The 20,916-nt window shown below is 39.3% G+C and overlaps 1 protein-coding gene across 1 annotated transcript; it reads left to right on the forward strand.

Annotated features, from left to right (window-relative positions):
• Window positions 1-1,599: 1,599 nt before the first annotated feature.
• LOC137298804 (TRAF-type zinc finger domain-containing protein 1-like) lies at window positions 1,600-20,052 on the forward strand. Its single transcript, XM_067831081.1, has 12 exons — window positions 1,600-1,667; window positions 6,439-6,571; window positions 7,761-7,953; window positions 8,839-9,328; window positions 10,514-10,711; window positions 11,269-11,336; window positions 11,550-11,725; window positions 12,093-12,207; window positions 12,483-13,047; window positions 14,009-14,120; window positions 15,462-15,597; window positions 16,073-20,052. Exons 2-12 carry the CDS (start codon window positions 6,531-6,533, stop codon window positions 16,115-16,117), a joined length of 2,139 nt encoding a protein of 712 aa, XP_067687182.1. The 5' UTR covers window positions 1,600-1,667; window positions 6,439-6,530; the 3' UTR covers window positions 16,118-20,052.
• The last annotated feature ends 864 nt before the right edge of the window (window positions 20,053-20,916 follow it).

Genomic DNA, 20,916 nt, shown 5'->3' on the forward strand with positions numbered 1-20,916 from the left:
CAAGTTTGTTTTGTTGTTGGTCAAAATAACTTTGTCATCATGTAAGTATTGACGTATTTTGAACAAATCAATTCTGTTAGCCCATAATCACCTTGTTCTCCTAATCTTCCACATCACAATTTCACAAGAATGGCAATGTGTTTGGAGGAAAAGTATAGGCCGAGGAAATGAAAATGAAAGTTAAGAATTTCCATCTTGAGGGGATTTTTTAATTGTTTGACTTCATATGAGGTGGGACTGGAACCGTTGATTTTAGAAGTTATGATTATGTGAACCATAGCTGTTTGAATCACACCATTCAGGTTAACGTTTTAGCTGTCATTTCATTCAGCGTCCACTGTTCAACCCTCTTGAAGTGTTTATTCACTCGATCATGTATTTAAAGTACGATGCGGCTGTGGCTATATATACGACGTCGTGTATATAATGTTCTTATATACACGACAAGACAATGTCGTGTATATAATGCTCTTATATACACGACAAGACAATGTCGTGTATATAAGTCTGTTATATGCACGACGGTCCTTTAATCGTTTATATAATGCTGTCATTCACACGAAAACAAATTTAATTTTATGTTAACCTTAGGATATATTCGTGACATATTATGACTGGTAAAATAATTCCGTAATGGCATATTAATTTACAGTAGAGAACTTTCATTGGGCAACACCCAGTGTGGATTCAAAATTTGTATCTTTAGAAATGAAGTTATGCTTCAAATGTTATTTGTAGATATATTTGTAATATATTTTCTTTCAAATGCAGTTGTTACAATTTATACATAATACGAGGGAAGAGGTCAAACTGGTCACTCGATACATATCGGATATCACTTGCCAGGATCATAAAGAAATTTATTTTACAGACCTATTTCCTGCTGCAAATTTATGAATTTACAAATAAAATAGAACACAAATTAAAATCATACAACGTTCATACCAGTTTTATTTTTAATATACTTGTACATGTGCATACATTTATGGAAATATGTCTTTGTAGCAAACAATATTTTTTTCTCGTAAATATTTAATGTTGTATTTGACGTAGCTCAGCAGGGCAACAGGTAACCAGGAATGTGTTTGGAGATATCAGTGGCTGCCTCGATATATATGTGTTAGAAAATCAAACTTTACAAAACAGTGTGTCAGTGTGTGTATTCAGAGATGAAACTCAGCAGCGGGTACCTCTATCATGTGTTAAGAAATGTAACTCCACAAGGTAATGGTTGGTGTGAACAGGGAGACTATGTATGTTGTAGACTATCCCTGGTGTGAGGAATGTGTACAATTGTAGTGTGTGTATATATACTGGGTGGCCGTCAAATCGCCCCAGTTACAAAATGCTCCAGCAAATTTGGTCAAAATGCCCCTAATTTTTGGACAAATTTCTCAAAGGGTTTGTCAAAATGCTCTACTTTATTTTAAATGATTAAATATATGCCACAAATTCATATTTTTTGTCAACTTTGATAATATGTTATTCATATAATATTATACAGTAATGTTTCTGATTATTGCTCCATCAGTAAACTGATAAGAGGAAAAGTAATATTCCTGTGTAAACAACACTGTAATTCCAATACAGAAGAAGTGAATGACCTACCCGACGACGATTTTGGATGTTTAAAGTCGGCTTCTGACTGTGCCAATTTTGCAGACGGGGTACGTGGAACCTATAAGTTATTTATTAATGATAATGTGATGGGAATAATCCACCGTGATGATGTTCTTATGGGAGTAAACCGATAGTGGAAACTTATGATTGTGTATGTGAGTGCGTGATTACCTATTGGTAATGTGTGTAAATGCTTGATTGCATGGATGAGAGAGTGTGTGGGTGAGAGAGCGTATAGGCTGGAGAGTGCATGGATGAGAGAGCATATAGGTGAGAGTGTGTAGGCAGGAGAGTGTATGCGTGAGAGAGTGCATTGGTAAAAGCGCCTGTAGGTGTGAGAGAGAGAGTATGGGTGAGAGAGAGCATATGGGTGGTGAGAGAGTGCATGGATGAGAGAATGTGTAGGTGAGAGTGTGTAGTTGAGCGAGTGTACGCATGGGAGAGTCAATGGGTGAGGGAGCGCATGATTGTGTGCATGCATGCGTCAATGTGGTTATAACTTCTGTGTGATTGTTTTCTCTTATTTTATTGTACTGCTGTGGTATTCTGTGAATTTAGTGTCTCATATGCCATACGTTCGAATGAGTTTTATATTTAATGTGTGTATTTATTGTCAAAGCATGTGACCCTTTAATAAACAGTTGCTATATATGTGTTAGGAGATATAACTCTGAAAAGGGAATGGGCACCCATCTGTGTTAGAATTGTACAGGACAGTAGTTTCCTTTGAATGTGTTTGGAGATAAACTCTACCAAACAGCGGGTAAATGTGTTAGGAGATAAAACCGTGCTACGCAGGGGATACCTCCATATGTATCAGGCGATAAAGCTCTACAAGGCAGTGGGTACCCATGAGTGTATTAGGAGATAAACTGTTCAAAACAGTGGGTGCATATGTGTGTATTCGGGGAGAAGCTCTTCAACGTAATGGGTACCTCTGTGGGTATTAGCAGATATAAACTCTTCAACGCAGAGGGTACATGTGTTAGGAGCAGGGACACTATATACAGATTGTTGTAGATTATCCTTGGTAGGATTTACAATTATGCTGCTCGGTACGTCGTGTAGTTGATCTTTAAGTGAAAGGTGAATGACAGCAAATGATGAAATACAAAGATATTTCATAATAAACACAGTTCCTTGTTGTTATTCGTTATTCACGTTATAGTGTCTCTAAACACGTTGACACTCACATAAGTTGGAATCGCATAATTCGCCTTATGAATGTTCTAATTAACCCTGAAAAGAATTCAAATGAAGTGATTACAACTTTGAATGACAATATTTCTGACATGGTTTATTCCAAATAAGGTCTCATATGTTACACAATACACTGATGCAATATGACATAATTCTAATTTAATAGACTACACTAATGAAGTGCAGGTGTGACAACACCCAAACAGGTGGAATGACAAGTCATACGGGTGGGACAACACATATACAGGTGGAACGACACTCGTACATGTGGAATGACAAGTCATTCAGGTATGACAACACCTATACAGGAGAAATGACAGGTCATACAAGTGGGACAACACACATACAGGTGGAGTGATACTTATACAGGTGGAATGACACTCATACAGGCAGAATGACACTCATACAGGCGGAATGACACTCATACAGGTGGAATGACACTCATACAGGTGGAATGACACTCATACAGGTGTGACAACACCGATACAGGTGCAATCACGCTCATACAGGTGGAACATCATCCAGGTGATGTGACTCTCATACATATGGCATATCCTACAGGTGACATGCTTATGGTATCAACAGAGATACAGTAAATTAAGTACATTAAATATCAATATCAGTAATATGTCAGGATGAGATGAAACCAATAGTAACCATACACTTTACAAGACACCCTGATTTCTAATTATGCCGTGGAGACCCAATACTATGGTGGATACCCTTAATACCTATACACAACATGTAGTGTAGCGGACATCATTTCAGTGCCAGATGCTTACTATAGTTGACATCCTTGTACTGTACAAAATGCCTCTGCATGGCATACGTTGGTATTGTACCTAAGCGTACCTTTGTACTGTACCAGATACCTTGCAAAGAGAAAACCCTTGCATTGTCTTAGATACCCTTATATTGTATCATATACATACTGTAGTGGACACCCTTATACTGCACCGGATACCATCTATCCGGTACTGTATAAGGTATGATACCATGTACCATGGCACTGTAATGTACTCGTAAACCTAGTAAATCATAGTGAATAACCTTATACTGTAACGGATATCTACTCCGTTGGATGCATGTCATATACTGTACCAGATGTCAACCGTAATGGATGCACTTGTTCTTGTTTTGTATAGTAACATATTCCTTCTGTAGCAGTTAGCATTGTACTGTATCAGTTTTGTACTGTAGATGATACTATAAAAGGAATTGTACCGTATCCGAAAACTGTCGATTTGGATACAATTGTACTTTAGGGAACACCCACATACTGTGCCAGATACCCACTATATCAGACACCTTTAAACCGTACCAGATACCTGAATTGATCTTCAGTAGCCCATGCTTTTCTTAAGAGGCGACAAACGGGATCGAATGTTCCGATTCACTGACTTGGTTGACTCGTGTCATCGTATCCCAATTGCGTGGATTAGTGGTCATGATGTTGATCACTTGACTGTCTTGTCTAGACAAAGTCTTTGCAGACAGCCGCCATATAGCCTACCTATAGGTTGTCAAGGTACTGCCAACCCATTGGCGATACTGTTACAAAATATATATTTTTATTTCTTTCGAGGACAAACATATGGGGGTTCATATTTTTCATATGATGCCCTAGGGAAAAATATCACTTTGTCATGGTAACGTGACGTAATGAACAATGCCATGACGTCACGGTTCTGCTAATGTTCTACATGCGATGACAGCAGGTAGCCAACCCGTGTTTGAAAGCAGATTTGGTTATATTTTCCTCAGTTGTACGACTTTGGTAATAAACAGAATATTATATTCATGTCCATGACATACTACGGAACTCCTGCCAAAATGTCGGTATATCCCTCGCTCTCGCTCGGGAAATATCAATATTTAGGCACTCGTGTCGTAAACATAGTATGACATGGGAACTCATATATAATATCCTCTATATCATCAAAAACTGTGTTCCAGGGGAGATATCTTGTGTGAGATATCTTTGGGAGTAGATTTTGTACAATGCCCAGACACTGATGTGACGTCATGAACATGATGTCACTTTTCTACGATATCGCTGGACTGCAAGTCTAATGGTAGTTCAATGTTGTGGGATGAACATTTTTCAGCGAAAACTAATGAAGAATTATTTTTTATGATAAATAGAATCTCACCGTCGTGTCTAGTGATATCAGTTTTATCAACACTGTTTGATAAAAGAAAAAGTATCCCCTTCAAGCATCAGATATTTGTAACTTTATCAACTCGTGTTGATATAATTGGTATGAGTAGACCCTTGGGTGGGATTCTCTATTCATCAAGAATTTTATATTGGTCTACTGTAAACTGATTCATACAAAAGAAAATTATTCCAATTTTCAAAGTAACACACAGCACTATGTAAAGAAAACACAACACAAGAGTAGGTATATTTATGTCATTTTAGTAACGCAACAAAAAATCATTGTCAAGAATGATTGTGATCATTATGCACTTAAGAAAATAGAAGTAACGATGCCATAAATTAATGGTAACAGGCCTTTGTAAATTATGTGAATAGACATGTCCCCCATTTATCAGTGTTATACCAAACACCTACAGAACGAGAATATTGAAAAACAAAAAAATAAACATTGAAGGTAAGTGAAGTTGGTATTTGCGGAACTGATTTTGCAAACTTTTCTAACAGAACATTAGCACAATATGAGCATTCTGCTAACAACTGGAAGTGACAGCGATTCATAACTTGTGGGAAAATACGGGGAAGACTATGCCTTAAAATAACCGGATGACACCTACTGTAACGCTAGTCCTCTGGCGGTACAAGGGCCAGTAACCAGTTTAAAGGAATCTACCAATCACAGCGCGTCTTGCAAAGCGGGGATGGAAATTATCCAGTCGTGTATATTGTACCAAAATATAAAGATTCAATTCTGAATCAGACAATCCAGTGACTGACACCATGAGTATTGACCTGTCTATGGAACATGATGAGATACATCAACTAAGTCAGTTATACTGACCACTTGATTGCCTCTTTTGACAAGGGGTTACTGAAAACCAGTTCTGATCTGAAATCTTCATAAAATTGGTAATTGGTAATAGTTGTCCCAAAGTCACCCTATGTGACATTGTATTGCAACTTTTATGCTTGTTTTTCTCTCAGTGTCATTGAATGAGATCTTTAACAGAGACATAATGAAACTGTGTATTTAGACCTTCAATTTTATTAACCATGCTTGTCGTAAGAAGTGGTCAACCACGTTGTCTTTGCTGAGACATGTCATGGTATTCTAACTATGTTTATCAATGCTCATGCTGTTGATCACTGGTTGTCTGGTCTAGACCACTGCCATATAGCGTGAATATTGCTGAGTGCGGCATTAAACAACAAACAGACAAACTTCAGTTGAACCCTAAATGACCTTTAGCCAAGTAATCTAAATCAATATTAGATCAATATTTAATCAATCATCACAACATTCAGGGAAAATCCCCTAGTTTTACCAGCTGATCACCAGCATATGTCGAGCACCATCAATTTGACTTTTCTGAGAAATGAATGATTTCATAATCTGATATTTACATTTTCTGTCAACCATTCAGACATGGTAAATGTTGCATGTGTTTCTATGGCAGGTTACCGTAGACAGAATATTTAACTGAAACCCACACAAGGTTGCCAAGTGACGAAAGTATACAAACAAAGCAGTTAAGATATAGAGACCAAGATGGCTGATGTTGCCATGGAAACCAAGTATTGCTCCAACTGGTAAGTATTTGATTTCTATAAAAAGTAAACCAGTGGAATGCAAATTCCATATGGAATGTATTACTTAAGTCGTGTAATTTCATCAAGGAATGTATTCAGGGTTTTAAAGTGAGAGGCAGGATACTCATGAACAAATCTAAAATGTTTTTATCCAGACTCCTATTATTCACTTTTCTCTCCCTGAATCTGAATCCTAATAAGGTGGCTTGGATGAAAAACAAACAATTTATCCCAACCCCAAATTTAAGATGATAGGATGTACTTACTACTTACTGACAGATTCAAGCAATTAGTATGAGTCAGAATATGCTAAAATATGTATATTATATAGAGTAAAAGTATTATTTTATACTTGTCCTGGCTCATACAGTATAATGCCCCCTCAATGTACATACTCACCACTGAGGCCCTCAACATACATACTCACCACTGAGTCTATTTTTTAACATTAAGGACTTGAAAATAGAGAGAGCGACAGTCCCACTGGAGGCCGGTGCACATGTTAAGTGGAGGGTTACATGCTGTAATATGAACTGGAAATTTGCAGTTCCCATTCAGGAATACCAGCTTACTTTTGCTGTGAACTTGGGGCAGTTTACTAGCCTGATTCCTGTTGTCAATAATTCTCGAGTATGCCTGTCCAATATTCTTCCTCTTGAATCACCTGCTGAATGGTATACAGGGCAGCTTATAATGTGTTGAAGTCATGAGTCTGCCTGTTTCCAGTGACCATTCAGTCCTATGACACTAAGATCAATCTACATCATCAGCCCAGTAAAGTTCTTAGTCAGTGGAGGAACAATATATATAAAAAACTAAATTATTCACCATATTTGTTTATGGGTGACTTGTTATTAGTTCAGATGAAGGTTTAATTTAATTTTAATCTATTTCAATAATGGAAGATCTTAGCTGTTCAGCAATCTACCAAATATGCTTTGTCATGATTGCCAAATTCACAAGAAAATATAGTACATATCCAAAGGCAGCATGCTAAACAATGTTTTCCAGTCAAGAACAGCCATTATTAGTCTTGTTGAATATTCTAACTGTGAAATGTGAATTACAGGTTAAAAACAAAAAGCGCCAAAGATGAAAAGTCGTTTGAGTCTGTAATCAACTATGGCAGAGACAATGATAATATGACTCACTGATAACTTCATAGTTGCTGTCTGTGATTGTTTAACAGCAAGAAGGACATATCGGCAGCCAACTTCACCATGCATGAGGTCCACTGTCGGCGCCACATCGTCCTCTGCGAACATTGCGATGAACCAGTGCCACGGTCGGAGATGGAGGAGCATTTCAGTGAGCACCATGCCAAAGTTGCCTGTACTCAGTGTGGTGAGCAGCAGGAGAAGACCCAGTTGCAGGAGCACATGGTGAGGGGGCGTGTCAGGGATGTAGAGTGAGTGAGTGAGTTGTCTGTACTCAGTGTGGTGAGCAGCAGGAGAAGACCCAGTTGCAGGAGCACATGGTGAGGGGGTGTGTCAGGGATGTAGAGTGAGTGAGTGAGTCGTCTGTACTCAGTGTGGTGAGCAGCAGGAGAAGACCCAGTTGCAGGAGCACATGGTGAGGGGGCATGTCAGGGATGTAGAGTGAGTGAGTGAGTCGTCTGTACTCAGTGTGGTGAGCAGCAGGAGAAGACCCAGTTGCAGGAGCACATGGTGAGGGGCACGTCAGTGACAAAGGGTGAGGGATTGAGTACATGGATAGACTGAGTGAGTGAGTATGGTTTTACACTTCATCATGGCAGGGGATACCACACATTGGGCACCACACATTGTGCACACGTTGTCCCCAAAGTTTGGCATGTTGAGAGAGTGCCTTATAAAGTAGTATTCTCCAATTGTTTGCAGAGATGAGTGGATTGGATGAGCACAAAAGAAGCCACTGAAGATTTCAACCTCTGTTATATTTGTGATTGTTTTAGTAAATTTCAAAGTCTAGTACTTTCAGATTTAGTCCTATGCAGGGTTCAAACCCACCCTTACAACATGAGGCAACGTACAGACGCAGTGATATAACAGTGTCAAAGCTATTGTTACCAATGTTTCATTCTCAGGGACTTGTCAAAGCCATAGTTTCCAATGTTTCATTCTCAAGAACTTGTCAAAGCCATAGTTACCAATGTTTCATTCTCAAGGACTTGTCAAAGCCATAGTTACCAATGTTTCATTCTCAAGAACTTGTCAAAGCTATAATTACCAATGTTTCATTTTCAAGGACTTGTCAAAGCCCAAGTTACCAATGTTTTATTATGTTAGGAGGGCACCTGTAGCAAGAGACCTGTGCGGTGTGTTTACTGTGAACTGGAGCTGCCTTGGTGTGACCTTAACTCCCATCAAGACTACTGTGGAACAAGAACAGAGTCCTGCCCAAAGTGTGCTCAGTTCATCATGAAGAAGGACCTGCTTCAACACGAAGCCAGCAATTGTGACTATCCAACCCCCAAACCCGCCACAAATGGCCATGAGGGGTATAGAAATAGGGATAGGTTTGTGGACTTTCCAGAATATGATTATGAATTTCCAGATGCAGGGTTTGAAAATGCTTTTGCGATGGATGAACTATCCAGGATGATGGAGAACACAAGCATGCAGGGAAGTCTCAACTCACAGCTGGACATTGCTGGGTTTGGACGGCCAAGGAATGTTCCAGGGCCACAGACCAGGTCGTACACAAATAATAACACCACACGCACAAGGAAGAGCACAACCAACAGAAAGTCTGAACTGAACAGGCAGAGGCAAAGAGGTACTGTCAGTGTTGCATAGGTTTTATTCGTTTAGGGCAGTCAGTAATACTTCATCTAGTAACAGGAATCATTTTGCTTATGGAACCATTGAAAGGTAATGGAATCTTAGTTTGTTCTTCATAAATAGAATTGTTTTGGAAAATAGAAATAGTAATGGAAAAATCTTAGACACATATGTTTTTAATGCCAGTATGTTTAGTTAATGTATATGTCACATGGAAGTATATTCTGATATAATCATAAGGAAAGTGTCTGGCTCGCTGATGTATAGACCGCCACTGTATAGCTGGAATAGTGCTGAGTGTGGCATAAAACCAAACTCACTCACTCACTCATAAAAATTGTTTGAACGAAATCCCTGACGTTTCCCATTCTAAAAATGGATGAAACCTTGTTAATGATGAGTAGAATATGCTGACAACTATCTAACACTTCCAGATAGTGCCAAAAGTAGTTTTGTAAAGATATGTCTGCTATAAAGATATGTGGTGATGGTCTGCTTTGCCTTAAAGTGATGACATATGGCAAAGTTTGTCTTGCCATTAGGGGTCACTAGTCATGCTGCAATTGATCTTGTTCATCACAGTTAGCTATATGGTGTTATGTCACTTGGATAAGCAAGATACTTATCATGGTAGGTTCAGGTCCCTTTGTTTCAAAGTTGGTCATCAAAGTGGTGATACAGAAGTTTTAGACCTGAATCACTGCATGAATTCCTACCACAGCACGCTGATATTCTGGAATACCTCTGAAAGTGGTGCCACCCAACACACTCACTCACTCTGGAACCATGCTGGACAGTAACTATAAGTAGATAATTTAACCTCTCCACCTTCATCAGCCCGATGGCTATGAGGAAGAGTGTCTGCCTATGGTTCTGAAGTCTGAGGTTCCAATCCCGCTTGGGAAAACATTTGTATTGTGAGTTTAACCGTGAGCGATATTTTTCAATTGATTTCAAACACTCATGTATCATTTGAATGTTGATTTTCATGCAAAGTTAGGAAAAGAAAAACCTGGAAAATGGTCTTACTAAAAGTAAAAAATGGGAAGAGGTCTTTCTAGCCAAAGGTAAAACCTGTTCCTCCAACTGTGGTTATTCTGGGTAAACAAGAGATGACGTAATATATAGTGAGAAGCACACTTCAGGTATATATAGTCAGGTTACACATGTCATGCTACAGTGGCAGAGCCGGATCCCGTGGTGAATGAGGACATTGATGAGGACATTGATGAGGACCTGATGCTGGCCATGCGGCTCCAACACGAGGAGGATGAGGACATCGGACAACTCATACGTCAGATTGAGAAGAACTCCCCTCCTGTCCAAACACCACTCTCTCCAGCCTTATCTCCTGCTAATGTCAACACTTTCCCTGATGGTAGGTCATCTGGTCATGTCAACACTTTCCTTGATGTAGGTCACCCACTATTGTCAACACTTTCCCTGATGTAGGTCATTCACTATTGTTAACACTTTCCCTGATGTAGGTTACCCACTATTGTCAACACTTTCCCTGATGTAGGTCATTCACTATGTCAACACTTTCCCCAGATATAGGTCACTCAGTATTGTCAGCATTTTTCATGATGGTGGGTCACTCACTCTTGTCAACACTTTCCCTGATGGTAGGTCACTGGCTATTGTCAACACTTTCCCTGATGGTAGGTCACTGGCTATTATCAACACTTTTCCTGATGTAGGTCACCCACTCTTGTCAACACTTTTCCTGAAGGTAGGTCACCCACTATTGTCAACATTTTCCCCAGAGGATAGGTCACCCACTATTGCTAACGCTTTTCCTGATGTAGGTCACTGACTATTGTCAACACTTTTCTAGATATTAAATCACCCATAATTCCTCTCACAAAATGTACATACACTAAATTTTAATTATTTTACGTAGAGAGTTATCAAAAGTTTTCATCTTCACTGCAGATGAAGACTTAATTCCTTGTGAATTTTGTGGTGAACCATTTCCTGTTGACATACTGGTTCAACATCAGGTAAGAGAAGGGGAACAGGTGCTATGTAATTTGATTCTGCCATTGTTTCTAGTAGACAGAAAAAAACCCAATTTGTTAAACATCATGACTAAAAGATGAGAAAGAAGCTTTTAACATTTCCTGGTCTTCACTGGGCTTCCAGCTTTGAGCAAAGTCCTGAAATTTGATCATCCCAGTTTCAATTTGTTGTTCAATGACAATGTTTGTTCACAGAGTGGGTGTGACCCGATGTCTACTGGCAACTGGAATGAGGACGCCAGATGGAGGGGGGAACGGAACAATGAGGTGGAGGGGGGTTCACGGGGAAGGGGCATAGCAATACCTGTGATCAACAACTTAGACAGTCAATGGAGGGCACCAGTCCGGGAGATCCCTATCCAGAGGGAATGGTAAGGACATTGTCTGTTGTTGACTGTATTTGTGGTGGGAAAAGGGAGGCTTCTGGTGGGTGAGTCTATTTTATGTCCGCTTCCTTTAGAATGGAACTTCAAAGGATTTCAAGTGTTCCACTACCTTCGCAGAGAAGAAGAGATAAGCAAGTAAGCATGAGTCAGGAAAAGTATGAAATATCGATTTTATTCAGAAAATTACATTTTGTATTATTTAATCTGAAATCTGCACAGAAATTCACCGATTACATTTCCCTCTGAAATTGATGACTAAATAACAGAAACAAGGAAGTGGATTTTTAAGGAATTATTACGTCTTAATCACCCTGGTCAGCTCATTTGCTCATTGCGTTTTGTGTTGTTTCAGGGAGAGTCCGCCTCACTCCCCTATCAATGACTTTTTGGATGAGGGAGGGGAGGTAATTCTGCCATGCGAGTTCTGTGCAGAGACTTTTCCTTATGAATTACTTATTCAACACCAGGTAATAATTTACTGGTTCATTTTCTTTCGTTCCCGTTTTTGTTTTCTAGGTTTCCATGGAAACAATTCAGACTAAGAAATAATATTGGACATTAAGTAACTGTCTGATGATTTGTTGTTCACATATGTAGGGGTTGGGTGTTTTTGTCATCTTTTGAAGACTCTTGTTAACGACAGTCGCTAGAACTCTTGGGAACCGAAGCTGTCAAAAACTCTGACATTGGCAGGATGGCTCTTGCTCTTGGGTATTGTTCATAACAAATGTTTAATTTTCAGTCTGTCTGTGACCTCAACCCAAACATGACACCCCGGGTTCAAACCCCAGCAACCCCATCACAAAGAAAACCTCATTTGCGCAACAAAAACCTGCTGTCAATGACTGCGCAAGAAATGCTGATGGGTGAGTCAAGGTCACGTCGACACCAGGGTCTTCCAACATTCGGTGATGACTCTGACGATGATATCATCAACCATTTAGAAGGAGCAAGAAATGGCGGACGATCTCACATCAGTGCTTCCCGGAACAATACCCCAAGTTCCAGATCTGTTGCTAGCAAATATGGTGCACCAGTCAGTCGTTTTGATGAACATTTGACGAAAGGGTCAAGGCCATCCCAAAGGTCACGTGATGATGTTAGTGCTCGGACAGCTAATTCAGACAGGGCTGCTGGGAGAATGGGAAATTCAAGACGAGGAAGCGAGACACGGACTCGGAGTACACTGGATGAGTTGCTCAAGGAACCAGAAACTGGTCATGGTCTTCAAGTCCCTTTAGGAAGCTCAAGGAAGAAGGCAGCCAAAAATGAGGACAACTTGGTGAAGCGCGGATCTACATCAACAGGTAATGGGGCATATTTGTTTATAAGAAATGTGTCAAGATGAAATTGTGTATTGTACCATATGTTTTATTTGGGATTACACTTTCTCAGTTAAGTTCAGATTCTAGTACTTTTAGGGGGTTGAATCCCATTTGGGATTTGAACCCACACCCTCAAACAGAAAGGCACCTAATCTCCAGCACACAAGGTCGGACGCCTAACCCATTCAGCCACTCAAACATTTGGTCGTCTCGACCACAGACTCTGTGTATTCCACTGATAAGTATAAATTGGCGTGTCTCCCACGGCCAAAAGCTAAATAGCATTGTGTAATCATGACATTGCGTATTATGAACATTGTAACATTGTGTGTGTTAATCATGAATGAGTGGTAGCTTAGTGGTTACATCACGCTGAAGACCTGGGTTCAATTCACTACATGGGTACAATGCTTAAAGCCCATTTCTGGTGTCCTTTGTCATGCTTTTGCTGGAATATGGCTAAAAGTGACATCCTCACCCTCAATCCTCAATTGAAGGTGATGTTGGGTGTTTATCACATAAGCTAAATGAATACAGGCTCTGTGATGAAGAAAACAGACTCTCTGATATAGGCACAATGAGTACAAGCTCGATGATAAGTAGTACAGCCTCTGAGATGTAACCTGAGAGTGCAAAGGCTCCATTAGGACAGGTTGTATAATACTCAGTACAGAATCAATGATAAGCAATACAGGATCTATGATACAGGTTGATGATGATAGTATAGGGCCCTGATTTTCAAGGATCTCTTAACACGAAGATAGTCGTTAGTGTGTCTTTGCCATACATTAACATAAATTTTGGACTTGGCGCTAAACGATCTTCGAAAGTCTAGGTCCAGGTCCATGTTGTTCCCCTTTGCAACTGGGATACATTGACATGTGTGAGCCAAATCATTGTGTAAAGGCAAGCAGTTCACTTACTTGCTCATGCTGTTCTGTAGGAGCCAAGAAGAAAGCAACACAGAGCACCAGTGCCTCCACCCGTGACGTGATGCGTGAACTCAACCGTCCAACCAATACTCCCGGTCACAAGCCCAGCACTAGCAGGAGGAGGTACGATGGACCAGTTTCTTATGTCTGTACAACTTGGGGATACATTTCTTCATACGTTCAGTATGAGGATCGTTCCCTTCGTGCACACTACTGTGGTAATATGGGGTTTCCAGATTTAGTTTACATCAATGTGTAAGACAGTTTGTAGTTTTTCCAGTCGTATTTGCATATATACCGTTCAGATGTTTCCACATTTCATAGACTGATATATGTGGTGAAACACATCCAGTAGTCTTTAAATGTTTTTGATTCATGTTATTTTCATCATATTCTTTTCGATTATAAGTCATTACTAGTGGTGTTGGGTTACAATTTTTCCTGTTCAGAGTTGCCTCCCTTGTGTATACCAGGAATCAGTGATCACAGGTTTGTCAACACTTACTCCCTACCAGCTGCTGGTCTACTTTGTACAGACTTTGTGAGTCAAAGTCTGGCAAAGATGTAATGGTACAGTGGTATGAATCAATATTCACCTGCTCTCAACTACCTCCACCCATAAAGATTCAGTTTAGAACTGGTCTTCAGTAACCAATGCTTGTCATAAGTGGCGATTAATGGGATTTGGTGGTAAGGCTCACTTACGTGCTCACACGTCATCCGTTCTCCATTGCATAGATTAAGCAATAAACAAACCAAACCACAAGCTCTTCTGTACTGCTGTGATTCCAGGTTAAAATGGGTCCACAACAATGTGCTGGTTGTAGGAGGTGACTTAATGCTTGACCTTCATCTACATATAATTTCAAATGTTTCCAAGTTAAAGCAACACTATCATGAATTATGAGACTATTGCCAAGAGACCGTAATTGTAAGATTTCATGAAATAAATCATCTGTGACAATCTTTTCTAAGTATAATTTGGGATGATGAAGTAGCCTACTGGCTAAAGCGTTTGCTCTTCATGCCGTAGACCCGGGTTTGATTCCCCACATGGGTACAATGTGTGAAGCCCATTTCTGATGTCTCCCAATTGTGACATCGCGTAAAACTAAAGTCACTCACTCACTCACTAATGTTGATTCCCAATCAACAAACATCAGAGAAATGTGCTGGAATTAAATACTGGAATCTGTTCTTTACTGAGAAGGTGTAATCCCGTTCCAAATATCCATCAGGGCCCCGTTTCACAAAACACTCGTAAGCCTAAGGTCTCGTAACTTTTCTCGTAGCATTTGTACCTGGCATACTGTAACATAGGAGGTGCAAAGGCTACGAGAAAAGATACGAGACCTAAGGCTTAGAGAGTTTTGTGAAACGGGGCCCAGGTAAGGTTTATGATTTCATGCAACTGAAAGCTTTTAAATGAAATATCAATTATCCTCGGCTTATTGGGTTTTTCAGAACAAATGGGAGTCTGTATGAAGATGATGCCCCACCATTTCAAATCCAGGCTGTAAGTCAAGCTCGTCCGAGGCATCGCACTAATCAGGTGTTCAATGCTGAAGTCAGGGGTCATAATAGTGAAAGCAGAAGAAAGGTAAGTGTGAGTCTATTGTTGCTGGTTATAAGTTTTATAGTGTTGTGGAAAGTAACCCAGTAAGTGCTATCATGAACCCATGAACATCTGGGTTTGAATTGGTCTTCAGTAACCCATGCCTGTTTTAGGAGGTGATTAATGGGATCATGTGGTCAGACTCGCTAGCTTGGTTGAAACATATCTCCATTACCCAGTTGTGTAGATTGATGTTCATGTCAGTCACTGATTGTCTGGTCCTGATTTGATTATTCACAGACCAGTATCATATCACTGGATAATTGTCAACAGACAAAATGAATAGTGTAGATCAAGAGTGCGAAATTATTGTGTCATAAATCTTCAGCCATTTTTTTATCATTTTGATTTTCTTGCTGTTTTCTTCATATTTCTCAGTGCAAGATTTTCTCTATGGCAACTCTTCAATTTACAGTAAAACATTAAAATTTATATTTATTTAAGAATGTCTTTCTTTCAGCCTTCCAGTCGGAGAACTTTTGAAGAGGATGACGATGATATATGAAGCCAATCAAGATGTCAGTCCTGCAATGACCAGTCACAGGCCCCCCTAAGTAATTGAAGGAATTACAGCAAATTTGAAGGAATTGCATCTCAAATGGATACAAACGCAGCCCACTCGCGAAACAATTGCAGCGATATCGGTAGTTTAGCGGTAATAATGGAAACACATCGGCCCTATCGGAAGCAATGTCGGTAATACTGGAAACACGCTCGGCCATCTTCGGAGATTTTTCGGTCGCGAGTGGAAACTCACGCAGCAAAACATGGCGTCGTTGGAAGAAACACCTGTCTCGGTGAGTTGTGTTTTTAGTTCCCACTATTACATTTTTATACCTATCCATCTTTGACAACCCGTGTTGAATGCGTTTAGGTATGAGGTGTTGTCGGGACAATAGCTTATGTTTTTAGGAAAAGATTGCCACTGCAGAACAGTGTCACAAGTCATGCCCCTGGAGGTTGTTTACATCTGAACATCGAAGTCGTGCTGATGATTACGAACGTGCGCTAGATATAACATCATTTTTTTTTGTAAAATGTGTTTAAATTTGTCAATTGCACTTCATAGAAAGAAAAATTATGGCTCATAAACTTCTTCATGGCGCACGTTCATGATGTTCGTAATCATCGGCACAACTTCGATGTTCAGGTGTAAACAATCTCCAGGGGCATGACTTGTGACACTGTTCTGCAGTGGCAATCTTTTCCTAAAAACATACCTAAACGCATTCAACACGGGTTGTCAAAGATGGATAGGTATAAAAATGTAATAGTGGGAACTAAAAACACAACTCACCGAGACGGGTGTTTCTTCCAACGACGCCATGTTTTGCTGCGTGAGTTTCCGCTCGCGACCGAAAAATCTCCGAAGATGGCCGAGCGTGTTTCCAGTATTACCGACATTGCTTCCGATAGGGCCGATGTGTTTCCATTATTACCGCTAAACTACCGATATCGCTGCAATTGTTTCGCGAGTGGGCTGCGTTTGTATCCATTTGAGATGCAATTCCTTCAAATTTGCTGTAATTCCTTCAATTACTTAGGGGGGCCTGAGTCAGCTGCTTAGTAGCAAATATTTTGCATTTGTTGAGTGTAGCTTTGCAGTCATGTACAGGTGAAGTTGAAGGTAGTAGACACATGTTGAATGTCATCTTCATGGCTTCACATTTGTATACACCAAGTTCTTCATCAGGCTCTTTTGACTTAATTGGGAGGCATTTAGAAGTTGGGTCACTAAGGAAGGATAACAATATATGGAAGAACAACTAATGGTTTATTGGTTGCTGGCACAGAATACTGAGAAAACGTAGAAGAAGTAGTGAAAGCTACAAAACAATGTATTGTCTCAGACACACGGACATTAGTTTGCTGGGCTCTTTTTGGAAATTATGTGGATATGTGCTGCATTGGCAGGTGATTGTAGGGTTTCACAGACCTGGACAAGACTCACTTGAGTTCAGTTAGTAAAATTTTGGCTTCAAATCGTGGGCTGAAAGAGAAGTATGTCTTCACAACAACATCAGTTCAACATTGTCGCCACAAGGTATACACACTGGCCAGATGTATTCATTGAAGTGACGTGAAATGATGTTTATGCTGTGTTCAGTATAATTACCCTGATGAACGACATGCATACATGTGTGTGTGTGTGTGTGTGCATGTGCGTGTGCTTGTGTGTGTATGTAAGTGTGAGTGTGGCTGCTTGCTCTAGTCCTGACTTTTACCATTACTGTGGTGCTAACCCACTGAGATACACTGCTGCCATAATATAACACTGATACACAACTCACGCACAGACTGTGTACTTGTTGAAACTTGAATCATGTATGCTTAAAGCCCTTTAAAGCTGATTTCCAGACATTCAGAGTCTTTTCCAGATAGGGATTAAATCAAACTGATCTTTAGTAACCCATGCTTGTAAGAGGTGTCTAACGGAATCAGGCAGTATCGAATAAAAATAATGATGGTTTGTTAAACAACTTTTATAGCAAAATTCTGCAGATTTGGTGTGTTTTTCCCATTTACTTAAGCGTTAGTTTGAGTCATTTACGATCATATATGTTTTTGAGTTACAGTGCCATTCATTGGGAACAGTTTGACTCAAATGGACTGTAAAGTGATAATAAGACTCCATAGTAACTACAAGATAAATACTTTCAGCATAAAAGTTATTGTTTTTTTTACATCTGCTATTGTTTACAATGAAGCTAAGTTTAATTTAAACATGGGTATTTAAAAAGTGCTTTTTGTAATACAATATCATCGCACACAAATTTGCTGTTCAAGTATGTCACTTTGGACTTCGAAAAAATCATTTGCTCACTTCATTTCTATACTAATCTCTCCTCAGTAAAGTCCTTTTTTCACGTTGCCTATCTCTCAACCACTGAAACTGTAGTTAGGCCAAACTTATTTTAACAGATATTTCACTTTTTTCACACATTATCTGTGCATAAATTGTAGAGATAATTGTGAAAAAAAAAAAAAGAAAAAAATGTACATTTCCAACAGTTATGTAGTCTACTGATGGAGATGTTGATACTCAGTGTATACAAACTTGTGAAGGATGTAAGATTACTGCTGGTCAGATAATACCTGCTTTATCACTGCTTAATTAAAACTGTGAGCTATATCAGCTATTAGAGTACCAGATTACAACCTTCCATGGTAGGGAATCAGGGATGGATTAAATCCAAAGTGTCGCATGCTTGTATGATAAGTATTTAGATCAACAAAATGTTTGAAGCACTACATCATTCATAAGCCTAAGATAAATAGATATATCTAGAGCTATATCAGCATACAAGGGAAATCCGGGGGGATTAAATCCCAACTGTCGCATGCTTGTACGAGAACTATGATCCACAAGTGTTTGGAGCACTACTACAACATGCGTAAGCCTAAGTTAAGCCATATCTGGAGATATAATAGCATGAAATCTTCTTCTTTTGTGGACATTCTGGGGAGGAATAAGTCCCAGCTATCATATTCTTGTTTGAGAACTAATAAGGAGCAATGTCCCCATTTACAAAGTGTTCACAGATCTTCAGATGGTAAACTACACAAATTGTGGTATAATTAGTAGAAGGTCACAAGATTTATTTTTTGTTCTGTTCATTGATTTGCCAAACATCAAGAGTCAACCTTGTATTCTGTTGAAAAGCCACTTATGGCTTAAAAAACTAGTCTGCAAAGCTGTTTTTGTCTACACGGTATACTGGTCTGTGTTCACATGTTCAAATCTTACCCTTATGATGAACAAAACTCGCATACTTAAACAGTGACTTTAAAGTAGTCATAGCACAGAGCTTGGATGATGAAGAATTTGCAAAAAACTTTGACTGTCAGTTGTAAGGGATGAAAGTATGTCTATCAAAGCTATGATCATGTTGGTTTCATGTTATTAATAAGAGTATGGAAGTTGAATTTATACAATATTAGTTGATTTTAGTGTAACCTCATCCTGCAAATAGGTTTTGGGTCAGAATCCATGGCTTCTCTGGCAATGATAAAACTTAATTTGCCGGTGGGATTTTGGTCAGAATCAGTGATACCTCTGGAAATGCTAAGGTGACATATTCCAGCTATAGCACTTTGATTCGCTTACGATACTTGGTGCTTCCTTGTGATGTGTACTGTAAATATTCAATAAGTTGAGTAAGTTCACTGTATAAGCAGTGTATGAAACTCCTAAAAAATGCCAGGAAGCCAACAGGGCTGATAACTAAAAATGTTGCCTGCCCTGTTAACATGTAACCAGCCCTGTATCGAAAATCGGAATTGAGATATGGTGCTAAAATAAAGTAATATATGACATTCTTTTAGTGAGGTAAACATACACATGTGCAAAAGCAAATTTAAAAAAAAATTTAAAATTAAAATTTTAACTTGGTGGTCACTGTTGATTTGTTTAGTGTCACCGCCATCTGAATCAGAAAAGCAGAAAAGAACGACATTGTTTATTGGCTGAAAGCATTCTCCAGACCAGTCACATTTATTGTTAGATAAATGGGTAGGGTGATCTGTGGAAGTTACAGTTTAATTGATCATGAACTGTATAGACATAATCTAGCTACCACAATTGTAAACTATTTTCGAAATATGTCCCGTAGTCAATGACATGGTCAAATATATACCCTTGGAAAATGTATTGGCCGACAGGGCCAGCTATAAAATAAAGTTGTAAACCTGCCATGAAAGTAGTAAGCAGCGGGCTGCCGGGCAGATGCTATTTCATACACATTTTTTCAAAAGTGATGAGGGTGGTAGGACTTTTTAGAAAATTGTTGATAGAAAAATGGTGACAAGGGAGGAGCACATTTATATTTTTTCTTATAGATATACAGCATGGGAGGTTTAGCACTCGTTCTTACAGTGGACACTCATTCATATAGTGGACAAATGGATGATCGGGACACAGCCAAGTCAAAATTATTTTTTTGAAACTGGCAATAAAAAATTGTTACACGCACAAACAAAGTGACGCGCCGATGCCCGTGAAACATTTCACTTTTTGAATTTTGGCCTAATATACCACTCAGAGGAGATTTAGGAACACCTAATTTTGTCGTATGATTATAGTTCATTGGTCAAGGATAGTCAGTACTGCAGTACACTGCTTTCTTTAACTTGTTTTGAGTAGCATACATGAAAGGGTCATGCTTGTTGTAAGTTCCTGCTGAAGTAAATAGATATTACTACATAACATGCACTGTGGGGTAGCCTAGTGGTTTAAGCATTTACACGTCACACCAAAGACATGGCTTCAATTCCAAACATGGGTACAATGTGTGAAGCCCATTT

Source organism: Haliotis asinina, chromosome 1 (assembly GCF_037392515.1).
Source record: "Haliotis asinina isolate JCU_RB_2024 chromosome 1, JCU_Hal_asi_v2, whole genome shotgun sequence".
Taxonomy (NCBI): domain Eukaryota; kingdom Metazoa; phylum Mollusca; class Gastropoda; order Lepetellida; family Haliotidae; genus Haliotis; species Haliotis asinina.